This window comes from Pogoniulus pusillus, chromosome Z (assembly GCF_015220805.1).
Source record: "Pogoniulus pusillus isolate bPogPus1 chromosome Z, bPogPus1.pri, whole genome shotgun sequence".
NCBI classification, from domain to species: Eukaryota; Metazoa; Chordata; class Aves; order Piciformes; family Lybiidae; genus Pogoniulus; species Pogoniulus pusillus.
Genome location: NC_087309.1, coordinates 77,327,780 through 77,347,887, shown reverse-complemented (window position 1 = coordinate 77,347,887; position 20,108 = coordinate 77,327,780). Strand labels below are relative to the sequence as shown.

The 20,108-nt window shown below is 42.2% G+C and overlaps 1 protein-coding gene across 1 annotated transcript in view; it reads right to left on the bottom strand.

Annotated features, from left to right (window-relative positions):
- Positions 1 to 20,108, bottom strand: part of AOPEP (aminopeptidase O (putative)) — a 207,130-nt gene that overhangs the window by 94,401 nt on the left and 92,621 nt on the right. Inside the window, exon 10 of the mRNA XM_064176841.1 lies at positions 15,394 to 15,454. Within this exon, the coding sequence (XP_064032911.1) occupies positions 15,394 to 15,454 (61 nt within the window). The remainder of the gene's footprint in view (positions 1 to 15,393; positions 15,455 to 20,108) is intronic.

Here is a 20,108-nt window from a genome sequence, read left to right as displayed (position 1 = left end):
ATAAAAGTGTTTTTTGTTAACTTTCACAGAAGTGGCCAGCCTAAGTTCTAGCTGGGCCTTAGCCTCTCTAATTTTTCTCCTACATAGTCTGGCTACCTCCTTAAACACATCAGGAGAAGCCTTCCCCTCCTTCCAGAGGCGATACACCCTCTTTTTCTCCCCCACTTCCTTCAGGAGTTCTTTGCTCATCCAGGCTGGTCGCCTCCCCCTGCAGCTCATCTTTCGGCATGTGGGAACTGCCAGTTCCTGTGCCTTCAAGAGCTCCTGTTTAAAGTAGGTCCAACCATCCTGGACCCCTTTGTTCCCAAGGACTGCTGCCCAGTGAAAAGTTTTTTCCTCATGTTTACATGGAACTTCCTATGCCACCCACTGTCCCTTTTCCAGTCATTGGGCATTACTGAGAAGAGCCTGGCTCCATCCTCCTGGCACTCACCCTTTACATTAATGAGGTCACCCCTTAGACTCCTCCTCTCCAAACTAAAGAGCCCCAGCTCCCTGGATCTCTTGTTGTAAGGAAGATGTTCCACTCCCTTAGTCATTTTTGTGGCTCTGTGCTGGACTCTCTCAAGCAGTTCCCTGTCATTCTTGAACTGGGGGAGTTCAGAACTGAACACAATATTCCCAATGTAGCCTCACCAGGGCAGAGTAGAGGGGGAAGAGAACCTCTCTCCACCTACTAACCACAGCCCTTCTAATACACCCCATTGGCCTTCTTGGTCACAAGAGCACACTGTTGGAACATGGTGTACCTTTCACCAACTAGCCACCCCCGATCCTCTTCGCCTTCACTGCTCTACAACAGGGCAGTCCCCACCCTATACTGGTACCTGGGGTTGTTCTTTCCCAGGTGCCAGACTCTACACTTGCCCTTGTTGAACTTCATTCAGTTTCTCCCTGCCCAACTGTAAAGGGTTAACCCTCCTAGGGGAGTGGTTTTGACCCTGACCCCAGGTTTTCCTGACACTACCCTGGGGGTGGGTCTGAACCTGGCTTCAGGTGTAGTGGTTAACCCACTCCCACTGCCTGTCTAACCCCCTGTAAAAACAGAGGAACTGCCTGTTTTTCTCGCTCCTGCCCTGCCAGCACCACCCTCCTATTTCTGCTGCTCTTTGTTTCACCATGTGGCCATCCTTCCACGGGTGGACAAACCCACTGCCATCAATCTGGTTAGATACATATCATTTGTATCTTGTTTTCCCTTCTGTATACCTCTTTGTAACTCCCCTACCTCAAACACCTTCTATTTATTGTTAAAATTTTCTCTTTTGACTTACACATCAAAGTGAGACTATTTATTTGGGTGTGTTTTACCTTTTTCTATCTACATCTAATTCCCTTTATTTGAAAAAAAGAGGAGGAAGAGGGAAAGGCATCCATTAATTGCTATTGGTTCTATTAACTATATTTGAGTCTCTGGGAAATTTAAATTAGAGCCAAGACACCAGCTCTCCAGCCTGTCCAAGTCTCACTGAGTGGCAGCACAGCCTTCAAGTGTGTCAGCCACTCCTCCCATTTTGGTGTCACCAGCAAATTTGCTGACAGTGCACTCTGTGCCCTCAGCCAGGTTGCTGATGAATATATTGAACAGTACTGATCCCAGTACTGACTCCCGAGGGACTCCACTAGTTACAGGTCTCCAATTAGGCTCTATCCCATTGACCACAACTCTCTGACTTCTTTCCTCCAACCATTTTCCAGTCCACCTCACTACCTGATCAGCCAGACCACACTGACTCAGTTTAGTTGCAAGGATGCTGTGGGAGACAGTGTCAAATGCTTTACTGAAATCAAGATAGACCACATCCACTGCTCTATGATCATCAATCCACCTGGTTATGTTCTCATAAAAGGCTATCAAATTGGTCAAACATGAGTTCCCTTTGGTAAAACCATGCTGAGTGCTCCTAATGACCCCCTTGTCCTTGATATGCCTAAGGACAACACTGAGGAAAAGTTGTTCCATTACCTTTGCAGGGATGCAGGTGAGGCTGACAGATTTGTAGTTTCCTAGGTCTTCTTTCTTACCCTGTTCAAAGACTGGAGGGATGTTTGACTTCCTCCAGTCCCCAGACACCTCTGCTGTCTGACATGACTTACTGAAGATGGTGGAGAGTGGTCTGGCAACAACCTGCACCAGCTCCCTCAGCACCCGTGGGTGTATGCCATCAGGGCCCATGGATTTACAGATGGCCAGGTTGCTTAGCTATTCCCTAACCCAGTCCTCATCAACCAAGGAAAACTCCTCTTTTGTCATGTCCTCCTCCGGGGCCTCAGAGGTCTGGGACTCCTGAGGACAGTCTCCAGCAGTGTAGATGGAGACAGAAGTGGCATTCAGTAGCTGTGCCTTCTTTGTGTCCTCTGTCACCAAGGCACTGTCATGGAGTCCTGTATACCCCAAAATTCCTTTCCTTCCATGGTTTGAATGGGAAAGGAAAGGTGCAAAAAACCTGTGTCCTGGAGTCCTGTATACCCCAAAATTCCTCTCCCTCTGTGGTTTGAATGGGAGAGGAAAGGTGCAAAAAACCTGTGTCCTGGAGTCCTGTATACCCCAAAATTCCTCTCCCTCTGTGGTTTGAATGGGAAAGGAAAGGTGCGAAAAACCTGTGTCCTGGAGTCCTGTATACCCCAAAATTCCTCTCACTCTGTGGTTTGAATGGGAGAGGAAAGGTGCAAAAAACCTGTTTCCCCCCCAGCCCTGCAGGCGTGAAGAGGGGGAGCAAAGGGCCCTTCTGGCACGAGGGGTGCCCGTGCAGTGCCCGCGCTGGAAGCGGGCTGGGATTGGCTGTGGTCTTCGCACCCAGGAAGTGGTAACTCTGCTCTCAGTCTAGGGAGGGTATAAATATTGGGGTACTTCCCGCCTTGGGATTCCCACTTTAAAATTCTTGGATGGCTTCTGAAAGAGAGCGAGGGGACAAGCATCTGGACCACCCTTTCTCTCAGCCAGCCTGACTCACCTGTGAGTAAACTTTTGCCTCAGACTGATTAATAGTGGGGAATTCTCTATTTAGTAGTTTAGCCTTTTCCAACTTCTGATTTCCAAATGAGTCAAATTTACCTATGGCATCCTTGTAGATCTTCTCAATCTGACTGAATTTGCTAATTAAAACTAAACTAATTTCTGTGTATAGTTTTGGGGGCAGGTTTTTGGGAAAATAAAATAACTCTATTTTTATATATTTTCCTGACTCTGCCACATTAATTCCCCACCTCCACAACAACCTGTTCCCCCCACCCCCACCCTGCCGGTGTGAAGAGGGGGAGCAAAGGGCCCTTCCGGCACGAGGGGTGCCCATGCAGTGCCTGCGCTGGAATTGGGCTGGGGATTGGCTGTGGTCTTCGCACCCAGGAAGCGGTAACTCTGCTCTTTGTCTAGGAAGGGCATAAATATTGGGGTACTTCCTGCCTTGGGGTTCCCACTTTAAAATTCTCCCCTGCCTGGATAGTTCCTGCAGAAGGAGTCCCAGGCGCTCCGAAGGACAAGCTCCTGAGGGACAGGACCCTCCCTGCTTTGGATGGCTTCCACCATAAGCACCCTTTGTACAAGCTGACGAGCCTCGCTCGGGTGTCCTTTGAAAGAGAGAGAGCTGACACGCATCTGGACCGCCCTTCCTCTCAGACAGCCTAACTCACCTGTGAGTAACTTTGGCTCAGCCTGATTAGTAGTGGGAATGCTGTGTTTAGGAGCTTAGCCTTTCCATCTCCTGACTTCTAAAATAGTCAAATTTATCTATGGTATCCTTGTAAGATCTTCTCAATCAAACTGAATCTGCTAATTAAATCTAAATTTCTGTATATAGTTTTGGGGGCAGGTTTCAGGAAAATAAAATAAATGTTGAAAACTCGTGGCTTTGGTAAGTGCAAGAGTTTTGGCTTCTTCTTCTGTTCAATACCTGAACCTTTCTCCTCAACCCAATGTAGTGGTTTATGAAACAACAAGAAAAATACTTTCTCAAGACCTCGTGCTGTTTTGAGCTAGAAGAGAACCAATTCAGTGATATTACTTCTCAGTTCAGTCTCTTCAAAGTACTGTGCGTTCTGACATGAGTGGCAGATTTTTCCAGTGTCTGCCTCCAGAAGTGATAATACTTGATGTCTACAGTGACCATTAAGGAGTAACATATAGAAAGGCTTTGGTTTATGCTTCCTCATATAGAAGCCAAGGTCTCTGCTAAATTGTGTGCCAGCTACTTCCATTGAGTCAGTCATCAGCAAGTTTGCAGATGACACCAAGCTGGGGGCAGATGTGGCTGGGTTGGAGGGCAGAAGGGCTCTGCAGTGAGACCTTGACCGCCTGGACAGATGGGCAGAGGCCAATGGGATGGCATTCAATAGCTCGAAGTGCAGGGTGCTGCACTTTGGCCACAACAACCCCATGCAGAGATACAGGCTGGGGTCGGAGTGGCTGGAGAGCAGCCAGACAGAGAGGGATCTGGGGGTGCTGATTGATACCCGCCTGAACATGAGCCAGCAGTGTGCCCAGGTGGCCAAGAGAGCCAGTGGCATCCTGGCCTGCATCAGGAATGGTGTGGTCAGCAGGAGCAGGGAGGTCATTCTGCCCCTGTACTCTGCACTGGTTAGACCACACCTTGAGTACTGTGTTCAGTTCTGGGCCCCTCAGTTTAGGAGGGACATTGAGATGCTTGAGCGTGTCCAGAGAAGGGCAACGAGGCTGGTGAGAGGCCTTGAGCACAAGCCCTACAAGGAGAGGCTGAGGGAGCTGGGATTGTTTAGACTGGAGAAGAGGAGGCTCAGGGGTGACCTTATTGCTGTCTACAACTATCTGAGGGGTGGTTGTGGCCAGGAGGAGGTTGCTCTCTTCTCTCAGGTGGCCAGCACCAGAACGAGAGGACACAGCCTCAGGCTGCGCCAGGGGAGATTTAGGCTTGAGGTGAGGAGAAAGTTCTTCACTGAGAGAGTCATTGGACACTGGAATGGGCTGCCTGGGGACGTGGTGGAGTCGCCATCCCTGGAGCTGTTCAAGGCAGGATTGGACGTGGCACTTGGTGCCATGGTCTAGCCTTGAGCTCTGTGGTAAAGGGTTGGACTTGATGATCTGTGAGGTCTCTTCCAACCTTGGTGATACTGTGATACTGTGATACTGTGAACCAATCTCATTCCGCAGTGAGCCTGCATTGCCTCTAGTGTTAGTTTGAAGAAGCCTTTTCTGTTGCCCTCAACCTCCCTTGCAAGGTTGGATTCCAAGGTCTTAGCTTTCCTAGTTGCCTCCCTACATCCTCTGACAACAGCCTAATACTCCTCCCAAGCAGTTCCAGATCAGATCAATAGTCTGATAAAGAAAATAACTCTGACTACATAACCATAAGTTCCTTAAACAATATGCTTATTACTTATTACTAAATACAAGTAAATAATAATATTATGTATGACTAAATGATAATATGTAACATAATGATACACAATTTATGTATCACATTATCTTATAATAATATTTGTAGTGTATGCTAAAATCCCTATCCTCTCAGTATTTCACCAGCTGATTTCACTACCACACATGTGCCTCCCTGGAGCAACTGAAAAAGTTGATTATTGTTTTTACACTTAAGCCTTTCTGCTTAAGACATTCCTACATGCTGGCATCTTTCAACACAGTCCAGACTGCAACTTACAGTATCTTCCTCCAGAAACAGCAACATAATATTTAAAAGATGCAACACTTTTTAATACAGTCATGCGTGGAAGTAAGATCTCAGATTTCAGGTTGGTCCTGCACTCTGTCAATTTAGAAGTAATTTGAATCCAGACAGATTGAATGTAGAGGAGAAACACTATGGTTCACGTTTCTTTGACACAAGAGAATCCTCTATAAAATTTAGGCTAGCTCCTCCCAGCATCAGGCTTTTGGTAGGCAGTGAATAGCGGCTGTCTGTCTGAACTACACAGAACTCTGACAGCCCTTTGTTGTGAAGTTGTTTTACATTTTAGAGGAAAACAAAGAAAAACATGTCTGAACATGGACACTGGACAGTCCTGCACCACAAGCAGCATTTTTGTTCCTTTTGCAGTTCAAAGAGACTCAAAGAAAATGAGGCAGACCGAGACAGGCTTTGTTTCTTATTGAAGAAATAAAATACATCTTTCAGAGGTACTGACCTCTGAGTCTTAGCAATCTCTTGAAGCTATCAAAAATCTTTCCAACAGCTCTAATAAAGCAATGTATTCAAGGCAAAAATCCATTAGCCCTCTGACCATGAAATACTGTTAGCCCATATGCTAAGGGTAATAACCATAAACTGAACCATGACCTTTAATGCTCGTTTTTGTTTTGACCAATAGTTTTGTCAGCCAATAGACTTTTCAACCCTATCCTCCTCCATACATCTTCATTTCAGCGTTTACATTTCAGTGTGGACTCAGAAGAGGGTAGAGTGGTTACAGTATCCTGGAATAAACCTTTTCTTATAGAGATGGAATAAGTTGTAGAGCAATCACTTATTTCCTTCAGTATTAAACAAAAGGTGTTCATCATCTACATCTTCAGTCTGACCATGAAGCACTGCTAAATGAAAAGATGATCACTAAAGTTAATGTAAACCAGGAAAGAATTTAACATTGCTTGTATTAGCATCTGTGGAAGACAATGAACTGATGGAAAAAAGACCATTGCACAGATTTTGTTATTGTCTGCTCTTTGGAGAGATTTCACCAGCTCAGTGTATTTGCAGAATGTGTACCAAAAGTACTGGGCTCAAACCCATTCCCAAATCCAGCCTGCTGGGAATATGTGACAATTTGGGTGTTACCTGCCCCCCAACTCTTATGAAATCACCCAGACTAGGCTCAGCCAAGATGGAAGTTAAAGAATGAAGCTTTATATTTACAGCTTAGCACAATATATAAGCAGATGTTTACAATATATAGAGCTATATACAGAAATATACAAGTTAGGAAGTAATACAGAAACACAACAGCCCTCCCAGAAACCAGAGTCCCCAGGAGGTGCTCCAAATCACGCTTCCACATTCCTTCCACCCCTCTACCTTATCTCAGACTTTGCCTTATGTTCAAGGTGAGTTTGGAGGATTGACCAGGGGGGTTAGAAAGCAGAAGAATTAGTTACACAGAAAGCAGGCCAGGGAGAGAAGTACAGGCACCCAGAGACACACAGTGACTGTTTATGTTCTTGTTTTTACACATCTCAACAAGCCTCTGAGTGAAGTAGACATCACCATTGTTTCCTTTTCACAGCCTATAATCTAATTTTTATCACCAAGATATTCCAGCTAGTCTCAAACTAGCACAGAATGCAACAGCAGGATCTGAACCCTCAGGATCACTTTGAGTTTTTGCCTGGACTACTTACTGCATGAATCATCAGGTCACAGTTTTTTTTTGGTCAGCATTACAGAGGGCTACACAGACATCAGATATATGGTATGCATTTATACACATTCATTAAATACATCTTCCACATTCATTACATACATCTTCCCCATATACTCATCCTTTCCAATCACAAACATGTATTACTACAAGCCTATAAAACAGTGAAATTTCCCAGGAAGTAAAATGTGTGTTTCTTTCAAAAAACCTTAGACAGCTGGGGAGGGAAGGTGGTAACTTGTTCCGGTCACATAAAATGTCTATCTCAGTTTCACGCCCAACTTTTGCACTAAAACAACCTTAAACATTATTTCCTAAAGGAGCATTTGATTTCTTGTTATTTCATACCCTGTGTCTAATGCACTAAAACTAGTTATGAGAGATTTCAAACTGGAGCAGATCCAGGTATTTTGAATGCTACTCTTTCCTAATTAATAGGAAAATACTTGAAACCTTTACGGATTGTTTCCACTGGGTAAAGAAAATAATAGGTAGGCAAAAAAATTGATTGGCTGCTAAATTTTGTGCTTTTCTTTGGATGTGTTTACAAGCAATGGATTAAAACCAATGTTTACTGCTATGCCAGCCCAGCTGTGTCCTTATTAGGCAAATCTCAGTTCAACATCTCTGTGTAAAAGAGGGCCTGTCCTCCCTTTCTGCTGTTTCCATCTCCTGCACATGTAGGTGGGAGAGTGGGAGCTTCAGAATGTGAACTTGATCCAGCGTTGATCAGCCAGGCAGCAAACTGTTATTGTTCTTAGATACCAAACATAACTTCCTCCTAGTAGGGATAAGATCAGTCATTTTGCACATAACACAGCTTTTGTGTTCAACAATGCAGTTAATAGTAAAAGGGAGCAAGAGAAACTGGTTAAGATTTATTAAACTTAAAAGAAATAAAGAGATTCTAGTGAACAAACATGTGGAATCCAGTCCACAATTATTTCAGAAGGTGAACATTTATTTCAAATGCATTTCAGCTTCCTGAACAAGCTATTACTCATGCAGATTTACTATACTACCGCTGTAACCTCTCTACCTCTGAGCTGGACACATAAAACATTTGTCTCAGTGTCTAATTTAAATCTCCCAGAGTCTCAAATATAGTTGATAGAACCAATAAGAATTTATAGGATGCCCTTCCCTCTTCCCCCTTCTTTCCCAAAGAAAAGGAATTAGATGTGGAGGGAGGAAAGGTAAGCATACTCAACTAAATAATCTCACTTGGAAGTTAAAAGACAAAAAGTTTAACAATAAATAAAAGGGAAGTTACAAAGGTATAGGGAAGGGGAAACAAGATACAAAATATGTAAATACAACCAGTTTGATGGCAATAGTTTTGTCTGCCTCGTGGGTTATTGCCACATGGTAAAACTAAAAGCAGCAGGAAAATGGATAGTGATTGCTGGCAAGGAGGAGGCAGGGAGAGAGCAACAGGAGGTCCCCCTGGATCTTTATGGATCTTAGACAGGAAGTGGGAGTGGGCTAACCACCACACCTGTGTTGTGGAGGAGATTTCTCTTATTCCTTCCTTATTAGGGGAAGGTGAGAAATTAATTTGAGGCAGTGTTAAATTTTTATAAAATTATTTTTTAACATTAATATTTACAAATTTGTACCACCCCCAACCACTATGTAATCAGGTTCTATTGCATGGTTATGAAAACAGTTGGGACATGATATATTTACAGGGATTGGATTATTAATTATCAAATTATCAACAACTATAGACAGAGAGAAAGATTCCCTTAGGCTTAATGCCTCTTAACAACTATGCTGTTTGCCCAGTAGGGGCTGAAAGCTGTGTGTGCTCTTAAGACAGAGGTAGCTTATTTTACAAAGGAATTAAACCTTGCTTAAATGTGTAGCTCTTAAGTATTAATAATCACCCTCCTGGGATTGTGTCACAGCATGTGCCCAGTATTCAGGTCTTGGTGAGGCTGGAATCTATCCCAGCTTGCAGGTGAATGATAAGTGTTCCCAGCCTCCGGGGTAAACAGGATTTCTCTGACCTTCTCTCCTGGTGTGAAGTGGTCTCTGCCTCAGTGCTGCTGGTTCTTCTGGATGACGTGTGTGTCCAGGGATGGTCAGCTGGCAGGGTTTCCCAGGTGCAGGAGGAGGATTTGTCTGTGCAGTCTCTGGCATGGTCTTCTCACAGCTAGCAGGCTGTGGTTGTGGGTTTGCAGACAGTCTGGAAGGTCTGCTGACCCTGATTCCTCAGGCTTACAGGGCAGCGGGAAAGCAATATCTGCCAGGCTGCAGGGAGACTTGAGCTCCGTAGATAATTAGAGATAGCTCTAGGCTTAGGCAGGGGGCTCTCGGCTCCCCATACATGTATCAAATGCAGGTGTGCATGTGCTCTGCTTCTCAAAGGGTTCGCAGACAGCTTAACTGCGCCTTGAGATCAATGCAAGAGGGCTGAGCCTCGGTGAATCTGCATGTTGAGTAAGGGCCTGACTCTGTGTCTAGACCGTGCAGCAGGTCAGTGCTGCTATGTGGATCAGAGAGCTGAGCTTGAACCTCTGAACACTCTGAACACTCTGAACACCTGGTGCTCCTTTGCACCCCTCTTTTATAGACTCTGAGCCGAGATTTGTGGCTCATTTGGCCATCCAAAGTGACCAATCAGGCTGGCAGTAAGCCAAACCTTACCTTAATAGGCAGTAGCTGTTTGCCTGGACCCTCCCAATTAGGGGATCACCTGGGTGGACCCCAGGGGTACACGGACTGTGTGTGTGTGTGTTACACAACCTGTTTACTGCCATGGGTCCTGGCAGAAAAATCATGTCCAGGCATGTAGAGGCATAGAGAAGCCTCAGTTTTGGGGCTGCTGCCCCTCCACCACAACCTGGTAGTGTTCAGACCAACCCCTGGGGAGGGGTTAGGACCACCTGGGGTCAGGGTCAAGACCACTCCACCTGGAGGGTTAACTGTTCACAACATTGAAAGGTATCCTGAAGAAATATAGAACATTTGTGAAAATGTGACCACAGAGGCAAGCTGATGTTTTAGCAGATCATTAAACTTAATCCAGTGATGTATCCTCCTCAGCCTTAATGCAGACTCACAGTCCCAGCTGAGAATCTCAAGGTATTTTTTTTCCTGAACTATCCAGTTAATGGCTAAATTAAGACTCAAAAAACACTGTTTTAAGCTTCACTTTTAGAAATCAGAACAACAGAGACAATGAAATATTATGGGTAATGCTTTCAAACCTAATATCTAAAAATTAACACCTACATCAAACTAGACCCCAAGATACTTGTTACATGTGTGTCTCACTTGTTGCAGAATGTAGTACAATTTCCCAATAATTCACAAGAATATTGTGAGAGAATCTGTGTTCTCCTGTAATCAGCAGCCATGGGCAATACAGAAGAAGCCTACTCTAAGTCTTCTGAAGCTATAAGAATATCCTAATTCACTGCTGGACTTGAAGAGCTCAGAAATCAGTTTAGATCCTTACTAACATTTAATGAAGTATCATTTTATATGAACTATTTTCTTGGATTTTTGAACTATTAATTGAACAAAAATATACTGCTCTTGTGCCTTGAACAGTGGTATCTTAAGTAGAATTTACAGGAGTGGCTAAATAAATTAAAAGGCCCTTTTATGCCATAACCTCCTTTAGTTCAGCACAGGACCTATTCAAATAATAGCAGATCTTACAATTTTTTTAACAGCTTGCTACAAAGAAAACATCAAATTATTCATATACCTTGGTTTATCTAGAAGGACTTTCAGATGCATAACTTTTATCTAAAACATCTTTCTAGGAGTTAACAACATGGTGAGAATGTTTGTCTGTGCAATCTGTCCTGCTTTTGTTTTTTTTTCTTAATGATTCATCTGACATTTATGCATGCAACAGTACTATATGCATTTCTTGGATACATTATCATGTTTTCCAAAATGCCATCCACTAGGAAAATGAGATGCCATGTTGAAAGTACAGCTGCTAATTTCAGAAAAAAAATATATATAGCACTAATGATTTGTATTTAAGCAACATTTTTCCTGTTGTGCTTGGTATCACTGGAAAAGACAATCAGTTTGTATCGTTAACCTATGCTCTTTTAAATTTTTAGGGATTTCACAGTATCACACAGTATCACAGTATCATCAGGGTTGGAAGAGACCTCACAGATCATCAAGTCCAACCCTTTACCACAGAGCTCAAGGCTACAACATGGCACCAAGTGCCACGCCCAACCTTGCCTTGAAGTGCCCCAGGGACGGCAACTCCACCACCTCCCCAGGCAGCCCATTCCAGTGCCCAATGACTCTCTCAGTGAAGAACTTTCTCCTCACCTCGAGCCGAAATCTCCCCTGGTGCAGCCTGAGGCTGTGTCCTCTTGTTCTGGCGCTGGCCACCTGAGAGAAGAGAGCAACCTCCTCCTGGCTACAACCACCCCTCAGGTAGTTGTAGACAGCAATAAGGTCTCCCCTGAGCCTCCTCTTCTCCAGGCTAACCAATCCCAGCTCCCTCAGCCTCTCCTCGTAGGGCTGTGCTCAAGGCCTCTCTCCAGCCTCGTCGCCCTTCTCTGGACACGCTCAAGCATCTCAACATCCCTTTTAAACTGGGGGGCCCAGAACTGAACACAGTACTCAAGGTGTGGTCTAACCAGTGCAGAGTACAGGGGCAGAATGACCTCCCTGCTCCTGCTGACCACACCATTCCTGATGCAGGCCAGGATGCCACTGGCTCTCTTGGCCACCTGGGCACACTGCTGGCTCATGTTCAGGTGGGTATCAATCAGCACCCCCAGATCCCTCTCTGTCTGGCTGCTCTCCAGCCACTCCGACCCTAGCCTGTATCTCTGCATGGGGTTGTTATGGCCAAAGTGCAGCACCCTGCACTTGGAGCTATTGAATGCCATCCCATTGGACTCTGCCCATCTGTCCAGGCGGTCAAGGTCCCGCTGCAGACCTTGGAACAGACAATTTAATCTCCCAATCTGCAAGCTTGCTAATATCAAAGCAACACCATTTTTATTGAAAGGAGGTGCCTATTCTTCAAAGTATGCTTTCCACATACAAGAAGAAGCACTTATCTTAAGGCAGCAGATACGTTTTCTTAAGAAGATTTCTCAAATATCAGGTTATTTGAATGCAGCTGTCAAATCAGTTCTCTCCATATTCAGATAAAAAAAAGAAGTTAAAAGGCTAAGTAGGGCACTTCAGTACTTAAACAGCAGCATGTTGTTCTTGTGACTAAAACTACCAACTTCAAAACTGCCTCTGAGTCGCTGTTAAACTTTATTAAATAAGTAAGAAAATTATACTGTATGGCATCCATGGTGACCCCCTTGAATTTTCCCCCAACTCAAAACTAAATTTATAATCCTCATGCTCCAATCCTCCTCCCTGCCATGCCTCTGCCATCCAAGAAACCTAAACACAAGCCTCTGGAGGCCCCAAAACAGACCTACTCCTTACATGTTTGTCCCAATAAAAGCAGCTCCCACCCGACACAGGGCAGGAGGAGGAGGAAAGGAGAACGAGCTGGCCTTGTAGTGAGTGTATAAAGAGACAGCAAAATTATGGGATTGAATAACAATCTTCTAGTCCCCAGAGATTTTTTAATCCTATAGTTCTCAACCTGGGACAACCTTCCTAGGCAATCAATTCCAGTGTGTCACTGCTCTCGCTGTAAAGGATTTCTTCCTAAAATCTAGTCTGAATCAATCTTTCTCAATCTTCAATCCATTCCCTCTTGTCCTGTCACTACAAGCCATTGTAAAGAGTCCCTTCCTGGCTTTCTTGTAGACCCCTTTCATGTACTGGAATCCTCCTCAGAGCCTTCTTTTCTCCAGGGCCCCAACTCTCACAGTCTGTCCCCGTAGGGGAGGTGCTCCATCTCTCTGATCATCATGGCTGTCCTCTGGACCTGCTCCAGCAATTCGGTGTCCTTCTTATGCTGGGGCCACCAGAACTGGACACAATACTCCAGGTGGGATCTCACAAGATTCATCATAATAGCCAAGTTAATAGTTTGCTGAAATAATCTAAATACTGTTTTAGAGGGTTTCAATATCCACACCTTGTAGGTACAGCGTACAAATGTATTTATAGTACTGTAAACACACTCATATTTAAATAAGAGATACTAATGTATTGAGGCCTACTAGGCAGCCTCAACAGTCTTAGTTTCAGGAAAAAGGGCTACTCCCTGAGTGCTTTACTAAAGCATGAAGGAAACTATGCACTGAATGACAACAAATCCAGTTCTATCAGAGAAGTGAAAACTAGTTCCTAAAAGAGCCTGAGAAGTGCGGAAGGAGACATGGGTAAATCACCCAATGGTTATTGAGTGAAGAGAGAAACGTAGTGAAAACATCATGCTGACACTCAGAGGAAGCAGAATACTAAATGAGCACCATTTCTGTGATGTTTTTACAGCCAAACTATCAGGGAAATCACTTCAGTCTTTAAAGAAGGTTTACAATGATTTACAAGCCTTCCAGGTGTGTAAATATTTTTGCTACATATTTTGCTTACACAGTTAATAATACTTGAAAGGTAAAGTGAAACTATTCACTATTAATTCTAAAAATTTATAGCACTCAGGAAAACAAAATTCGTTTTTCAAACTAATCAAAACAATTTTCAGTTCTTTAGTCTGTGCCTATCTTTCTCATCTGTGATTTCAGAGTTTATTGTGGGATGCCAATAAGGCACACCCTCAAAGACATACATGCAAGTATACTGTCAGAAAATTCTTCCATTTCTGATAGTCAGTTCAGCATCTTACAGCTACAGATGTGCAACTTCTGTATACTCAAAGCAGCTGTTCTACAACACATTGCATTTTTTTATTGGGAACAAAGCCTTAATCAAAATATGGCATTTAGGTCAAGCTCCTTTATCAAGAAATGACTGAACACCAAGATACATGGTGGTTCTTACTGTCTCTTCTTTTTCTCCTTTCCAGTTAAAGATAATTTTATTTTCAGTAATTTTACAGCAAAGACCTAACTTTGTCTTGATTTTATACCATCTTCAAATAGCTTTGAACATTTTTTTCTCAGGGTAGAAGTTCCCAAAAAGCCTTATACAGCCTACAGAGAACAATGAACATGCACACCTCTGAAGCTGCCAGAAGCAGAGCGCAAATGTTTGGGTACTGCTTATCATTTTGAGGTTTCCAGCTATTTCGACAATTCTACCTGCAAACATGCTCATGGCCTCAGTTTTGGTAGCCTAGGTGTCTTTAGTCTTGCACACACAAACTGGGACTTACCATTCTAACTCTTAAAAGCTAGAGCTTTTTCTTAATGTTCATGCAAAGAGGAAACGGATGCAAGCACAAGGAAGGATAAATGGTAGGGGATGCCAGCATAGGGGATACCAGTTAGAAATTGAGCTCCAAGTGTATAATTAAAAACTTTGTTTGTATAAAATTGGTTTTCTAGGAAGATATATACAGGGATATCTTTTGGCAGCTAATCCTAGTTTTAGACCAAAACAAATAACCAGTGAATTCACATAGCACACACAGAACTAAGAATTTTCAGTTCACAGAATTCAGAACATTAATACTAAGAGGTTTTAGTATTAAAAGCAGAAAATAATGCCCAGTCTTAATTGCAACAGAGCTGCAATTCACCCATAAAACATGTTAAGCTTCCAGCACATTGATGAGCAAACCACAATATTCACAAAATATCAAAAGTACAAATAGTTTAACATTTAGTTACTGCTGTTACTGTGGCTTTGAAGTAACTCATATACTGACAATTGTGAACGATGCCCCTTACATTTAGTAGAGTCCACCACTGTACTTTACTGTACAGCATACTCCTACAATATTAAACAATAGCTTTACAAGATTTGACCTTTGGTAAGTTTGTTGAAAAGATCATAGTAGTAAAAAACCTACAACCAATAAAAGCTAAAGTCATATAAACATGTGGAAAGCAGTCATCATCAAAATCATTTATTTACAACCGTTGGGGGTGACAAGTTCAGGTAACGATTTAAGTAACATGCAATGTAACAAGAAATGCAAGACCCCAGAAAGAACTCAAACTGGTATTTTGTATTTACCTTTGGTATTCCGGAGGTGTCAAGCCAGTTCTGGAAGATACTTTCTACAGTTAACCCAGATCTTTAAAAAAAAAAAAATAGAATAAAAATTAGAAGACACACACAAACCCACCAGTTTTCCCACATGAAAATTAACCCTTCAGAAGCTGTCCAAACCCCTGAATTCCAAGTACTGGTTGTACTGCTTTGTCAGGGGGGTTGGACTAGATGATATCCAGAAGTCCCTTAAAACCCCTACCATTCTCCAAGTCTTTCATAACACTATCAGAAATAATATAAGCAAAATAAAGATTAATCAAGTTTTGTGTGCTTAAAACTCAAATGATTAATTCAGTGCTTATCACAAAATGATAGGGGTTGGAAGGGACTTCTGGAGATCATCTTATCCAACTGCCCTGTCAAAGAAGATTCATCTAGGGCAGAGCACACAGGAATGCATCTGGATGAGTTCTGAAAGTCTCTGGAGAAGGAGTCTCTCCAGGCAACCTGTTCCAGTGCTCCATCACTCTCACTATAAAAAAGTTTTTCCTTGTGTTAAGGCAGAACTTTCTGTCTTCTAGTTTGTGTCTGTTGCCCCTTGTCCTATCACTGGACACCTGTGAAAGTAGAGTGGCCCCTTCTTCTTGACACTGACTCTTAAGCTATTTGTAAATGTTGATACTATTTCTTCTCAGCCTTCTCTTCACCAGACTGGTGCTGTGCTTTATATCCAAAGTTAGGTATTTTTATGCTTGTTAAAACCATGATGAAAAATTTACCCTCCATTTTCAAGCAGAACTATGTGTTACCATTCATTTCAGGTAGAATTAACAGCTGCAACCTACACATCTGCACTATTGTAGTGGGGTATCTGCCATGCCTACTCACACTGAATGGTCCTCTGAAGGAGGTCTGTTAAAATGAGCAGGTTTATTTAACATAATAAAATTCTTTCAATGTGAATTAGGGATGGGAGAATCTCACCAAAACAGAGACAGATGGTTTGTCTATTCAACATTATATTAAATAAAAGCATTATCCATTCATTATTTATTTATTCAACAGTATATTAAAAACAAACAAACAAACAAACAAACCCAAACAAAACCACTCCTAATAGGCTTGTCTAACATAAACAGGAATTTTGTAGCAATGGCAAAAGCCAAGAAGCCAAATATCCTAAACAGAAAAAAGTCTTGCTTTAGAAATGCTGCCCTGTGTCATTCAGCTACTGAAACAGGCTTGCATACCTGGGCTACATCATCATAGTAAGAACTGGAAGAAGCTACAGGTTAGGAAAAAAAACCATTCATATTACAATTACAATAAAGCCTTCTATTATGTGCTTTCAGTTTCTATTAGTAGTTTTCTTCAGGTTGTGACCAGCCATAGCTTATGGTGCCAGAACTTCAATGTGGAAACAGCACTGGTTTGTTTGCTGCTGATAGGGCATTTCAAATAGTTCGTATAATTTAGGTCCAAACTACTTCAGCAGTGTCTTTTCAAGTAAGAGACGGTATATCACCCTGCCTGAAATGACTTAAAAAATTCCAGAAGGAAGAATAATTCCCACTGAGACAATCTTCCCAATTGCTAAATCTGAAATGTCAAAATACTGCTTGTAACATTAGGAGACTGTAGACTTTCACAGGCAAACAAAAAATTCCCTCTGGTCACATGGTTCAGTTATTTGCAGCACTCAAGCAGAAGCATTTTTACATGGCTAGGATTCTGAGTTATCACAAAATTACCTTTCTGCATGTCTGATCACTATGGAAATAAATTTTCTACATGTAAGTGAACACACATGCCAGGCTCGTAACTGAGTAGTGTTCTGCAATCAAATGAATTACTGAACATCCATGTTTGGTCAGATTTTAGCAGCGTCTTGTTATTTGAGGAAATTTATTGAATTTAGAGCATTTGACTGATGTATCTTTCAGGCTATAACTACCTGCACCTAACTAGAAAATTGGTGTCTAGTCTAGGTTACTTGAGTCCCTTCCACAGAGAATGGAAAAAAAATAAAAGTATTTCCGAAGAGCCAGTCAGTTCACTTTCCTCAGGATGACATTTTTGATGGAGTTCTTGATTCTCTCTGGTTACTGCAGAAAGTACATACAGGACTAGCTTAAAACTGGATATTCAGATTTTATATAGTGAAAGGCAGATTCAGTAGATTGTAGTAACACCCATTCTGTCTGATGCAGCTTAGTGATAGTAATAGTAAATTTTTATTTGCTATTGCATGAATCAAACCCAACACATCTTAGTGTTCCATTGCTGAAGCAGGACTATCACCTGTGGAAAAATACCCTTATTTGTGCATTTAGTTTGTCTTACCTAGGAATAAGAAGCATAGCCTCACAATGCAAATCTCTCTCAGTCGCTTTTTATTTCTTGTCTCCCAGAAACAAAACTTGAAGTGTCAGTTTTCCTCACCAAAAAAACCCCACCCGAGCAACTATGCAAAATAACCTACGTAGCACTGTTGTTTAATAGACACACTACCTCTATTAAAGCCAGAACCAGCTCATTTCAAAACACTGTCTTTGAAACGAGCTTATGACACAGAGGAGGATTGCACTGTTCTGACAGCACGCTAATCCCAGCAAAAAATGCCACTTGTAAAGTGGCTCTGCCTCTCCTGATACTTTGACTTTTTTCTCAAGGGCTCTCTCTCTGCCTAAAGCACCCTCAGTTTCAGCTCAATACTTGTTATATGATTATATGCAGTCTTCTTTGCATATGCACAAAACTTTTTTTTTCCAACTTAGGATATCCATCTTGGCACTCATCAAAAAAACCAACAACTAGTTTTAGCAGTCTACAGGCATTCACTTTCCCCACCCTACAACTCCTCCCCTGCCCTCACCTCACCCCGGGGGAAAAAAAAATTCTTCAGACTGCTGCAAAGATCTGCGTTCAGTGTGTTGAGAATCAATACTGAAGAACTGTGAAGTCCTTGGAGAGGTTTCCACTAACTTGCTGGGCTTCAGATCAAGCCCCAAAAATAGATCACAAACAATGTTATTCAAAACATATGTCCCAGAGAAGCATGTACCACTTGCTTATATTGCAGTTAAGCATCTGTAAAGACTTGGATGTGTGCTATTTTCTGAATGGCCTTCTGGTAAGGCACTGCACTGGTCTGTGATAGGCGCAATTGATCTAACAGTGCAACAGCGCTATTACAGGGTTAGGCAAGTCCTTCAGTTGCTTTGTTCTACAGCTGTCTAATGTAAAATGAGAACACAATTACATTCATTATTTCATCTTTTGTCTATTTGATCAGACAATAAGCTGATCAGATTAGTAATGACGATGCATACTGTTCTTCATTGCAAATACTTCAGAGCAAACTGCAGAATACTGATAATGAGTTGATTCAAAGCATTGATAATTTGAAAATTAGCAATATCAAATATGTCTATGCATCAAGTTTTCATAGCACAACATCTCCAAGGCATTCTACAGACTCTAACATAAACCCATTTAATTCCTCCATCAAGAGGAAAAAGGCACTTTTAGAGTAAGACAGTGCAGCAAATGACCAGAGCCCATGAAAGTGTGTAACAGGAGTTTTGGCAAAGGAAGATTAAAACGTCTGACAAGTCTAACTAAAAATACATCAACAAGCATATTTGCCTCATATACAGTCATACACATCAATCATTTTCAAAGACATTCCAGCTAAATATGGAAGCATAGCTAAAGCAAATCAAAGAGAAGTGACTAATCAGTGATTCCATCAACTAGCCACCACTTCCCAAAGATACGATTTCCTTTGGGTTTTGTCTAGCACGTATATGTTAGCTTACCAAGATATGAAGCATCCAAAAACACAGGGAAAACTATTTCCCAATGATTTGATTTGGGAATTAGGTGTCTACTAGCTGCCCGTATAAAAGAGACATACACCTGTACTTCTGAATAGTTTGAACTTGCAGCATTCTTTTAACACTGCTGTAGTTGGATGTGGCACTTGGTGCCACGGTCTAGCCTTGAGCTCTGTGGTAAAGGGTTGGACTTGATGATCTGTGAGGTCTCTTCCAACCTTGGTGATACTGTGATGCTGTGATAGTACTTCACTGACAATTTAGGAAGACACCTAAGGAGTGTAATTAGTGAGCCTGAGTTATTAACAGTACAAGTAGCAGACCTCTAGCACAAGCTTCCATTTGTCTACTGTATATTATTAAAATCACAGCTTTATTTGGACATTTATTTGTTTTAGTGAATTAAATAAACTAAATTTTAAAAATACCTCAACAAAGCCCCAAAGAACAGAACTGTCCCACTCAAAAGATATCTGCTGTCATAAAGAGCACAAACAGCTGCAACTCTAATTTATCTGAGGTTGGTGAAACTCAGCCTCTGTTAGAGGGCCTTATAAACACTGGTTCTTCGCACAGCTCACATGTTGGGCAGATGTGGAAAGTATCAATTTACAGCAAAGACTATGGGTGTAAGCCTTGGGGAGAACAGAGCCACCAAGAGTTTTATCAGATCTAGTGCGCTGTGATACACATACACATAAGGGAGGTTTTTGTTGGTTTAGTTTGTGGATTTTTTTAATGTAATGAAATTTAAAATAATGTATGAGGAAATAAAATGCCTCAGCTACAGGAGGAAAGTATTGTAGATTTCCTATAGAAAAGGCCAAGATACTGTGAGACCACAGCCAGTACATGTTATATTTTAAAAAGGCTTTGAAAACTCAAAAAGATAATGTC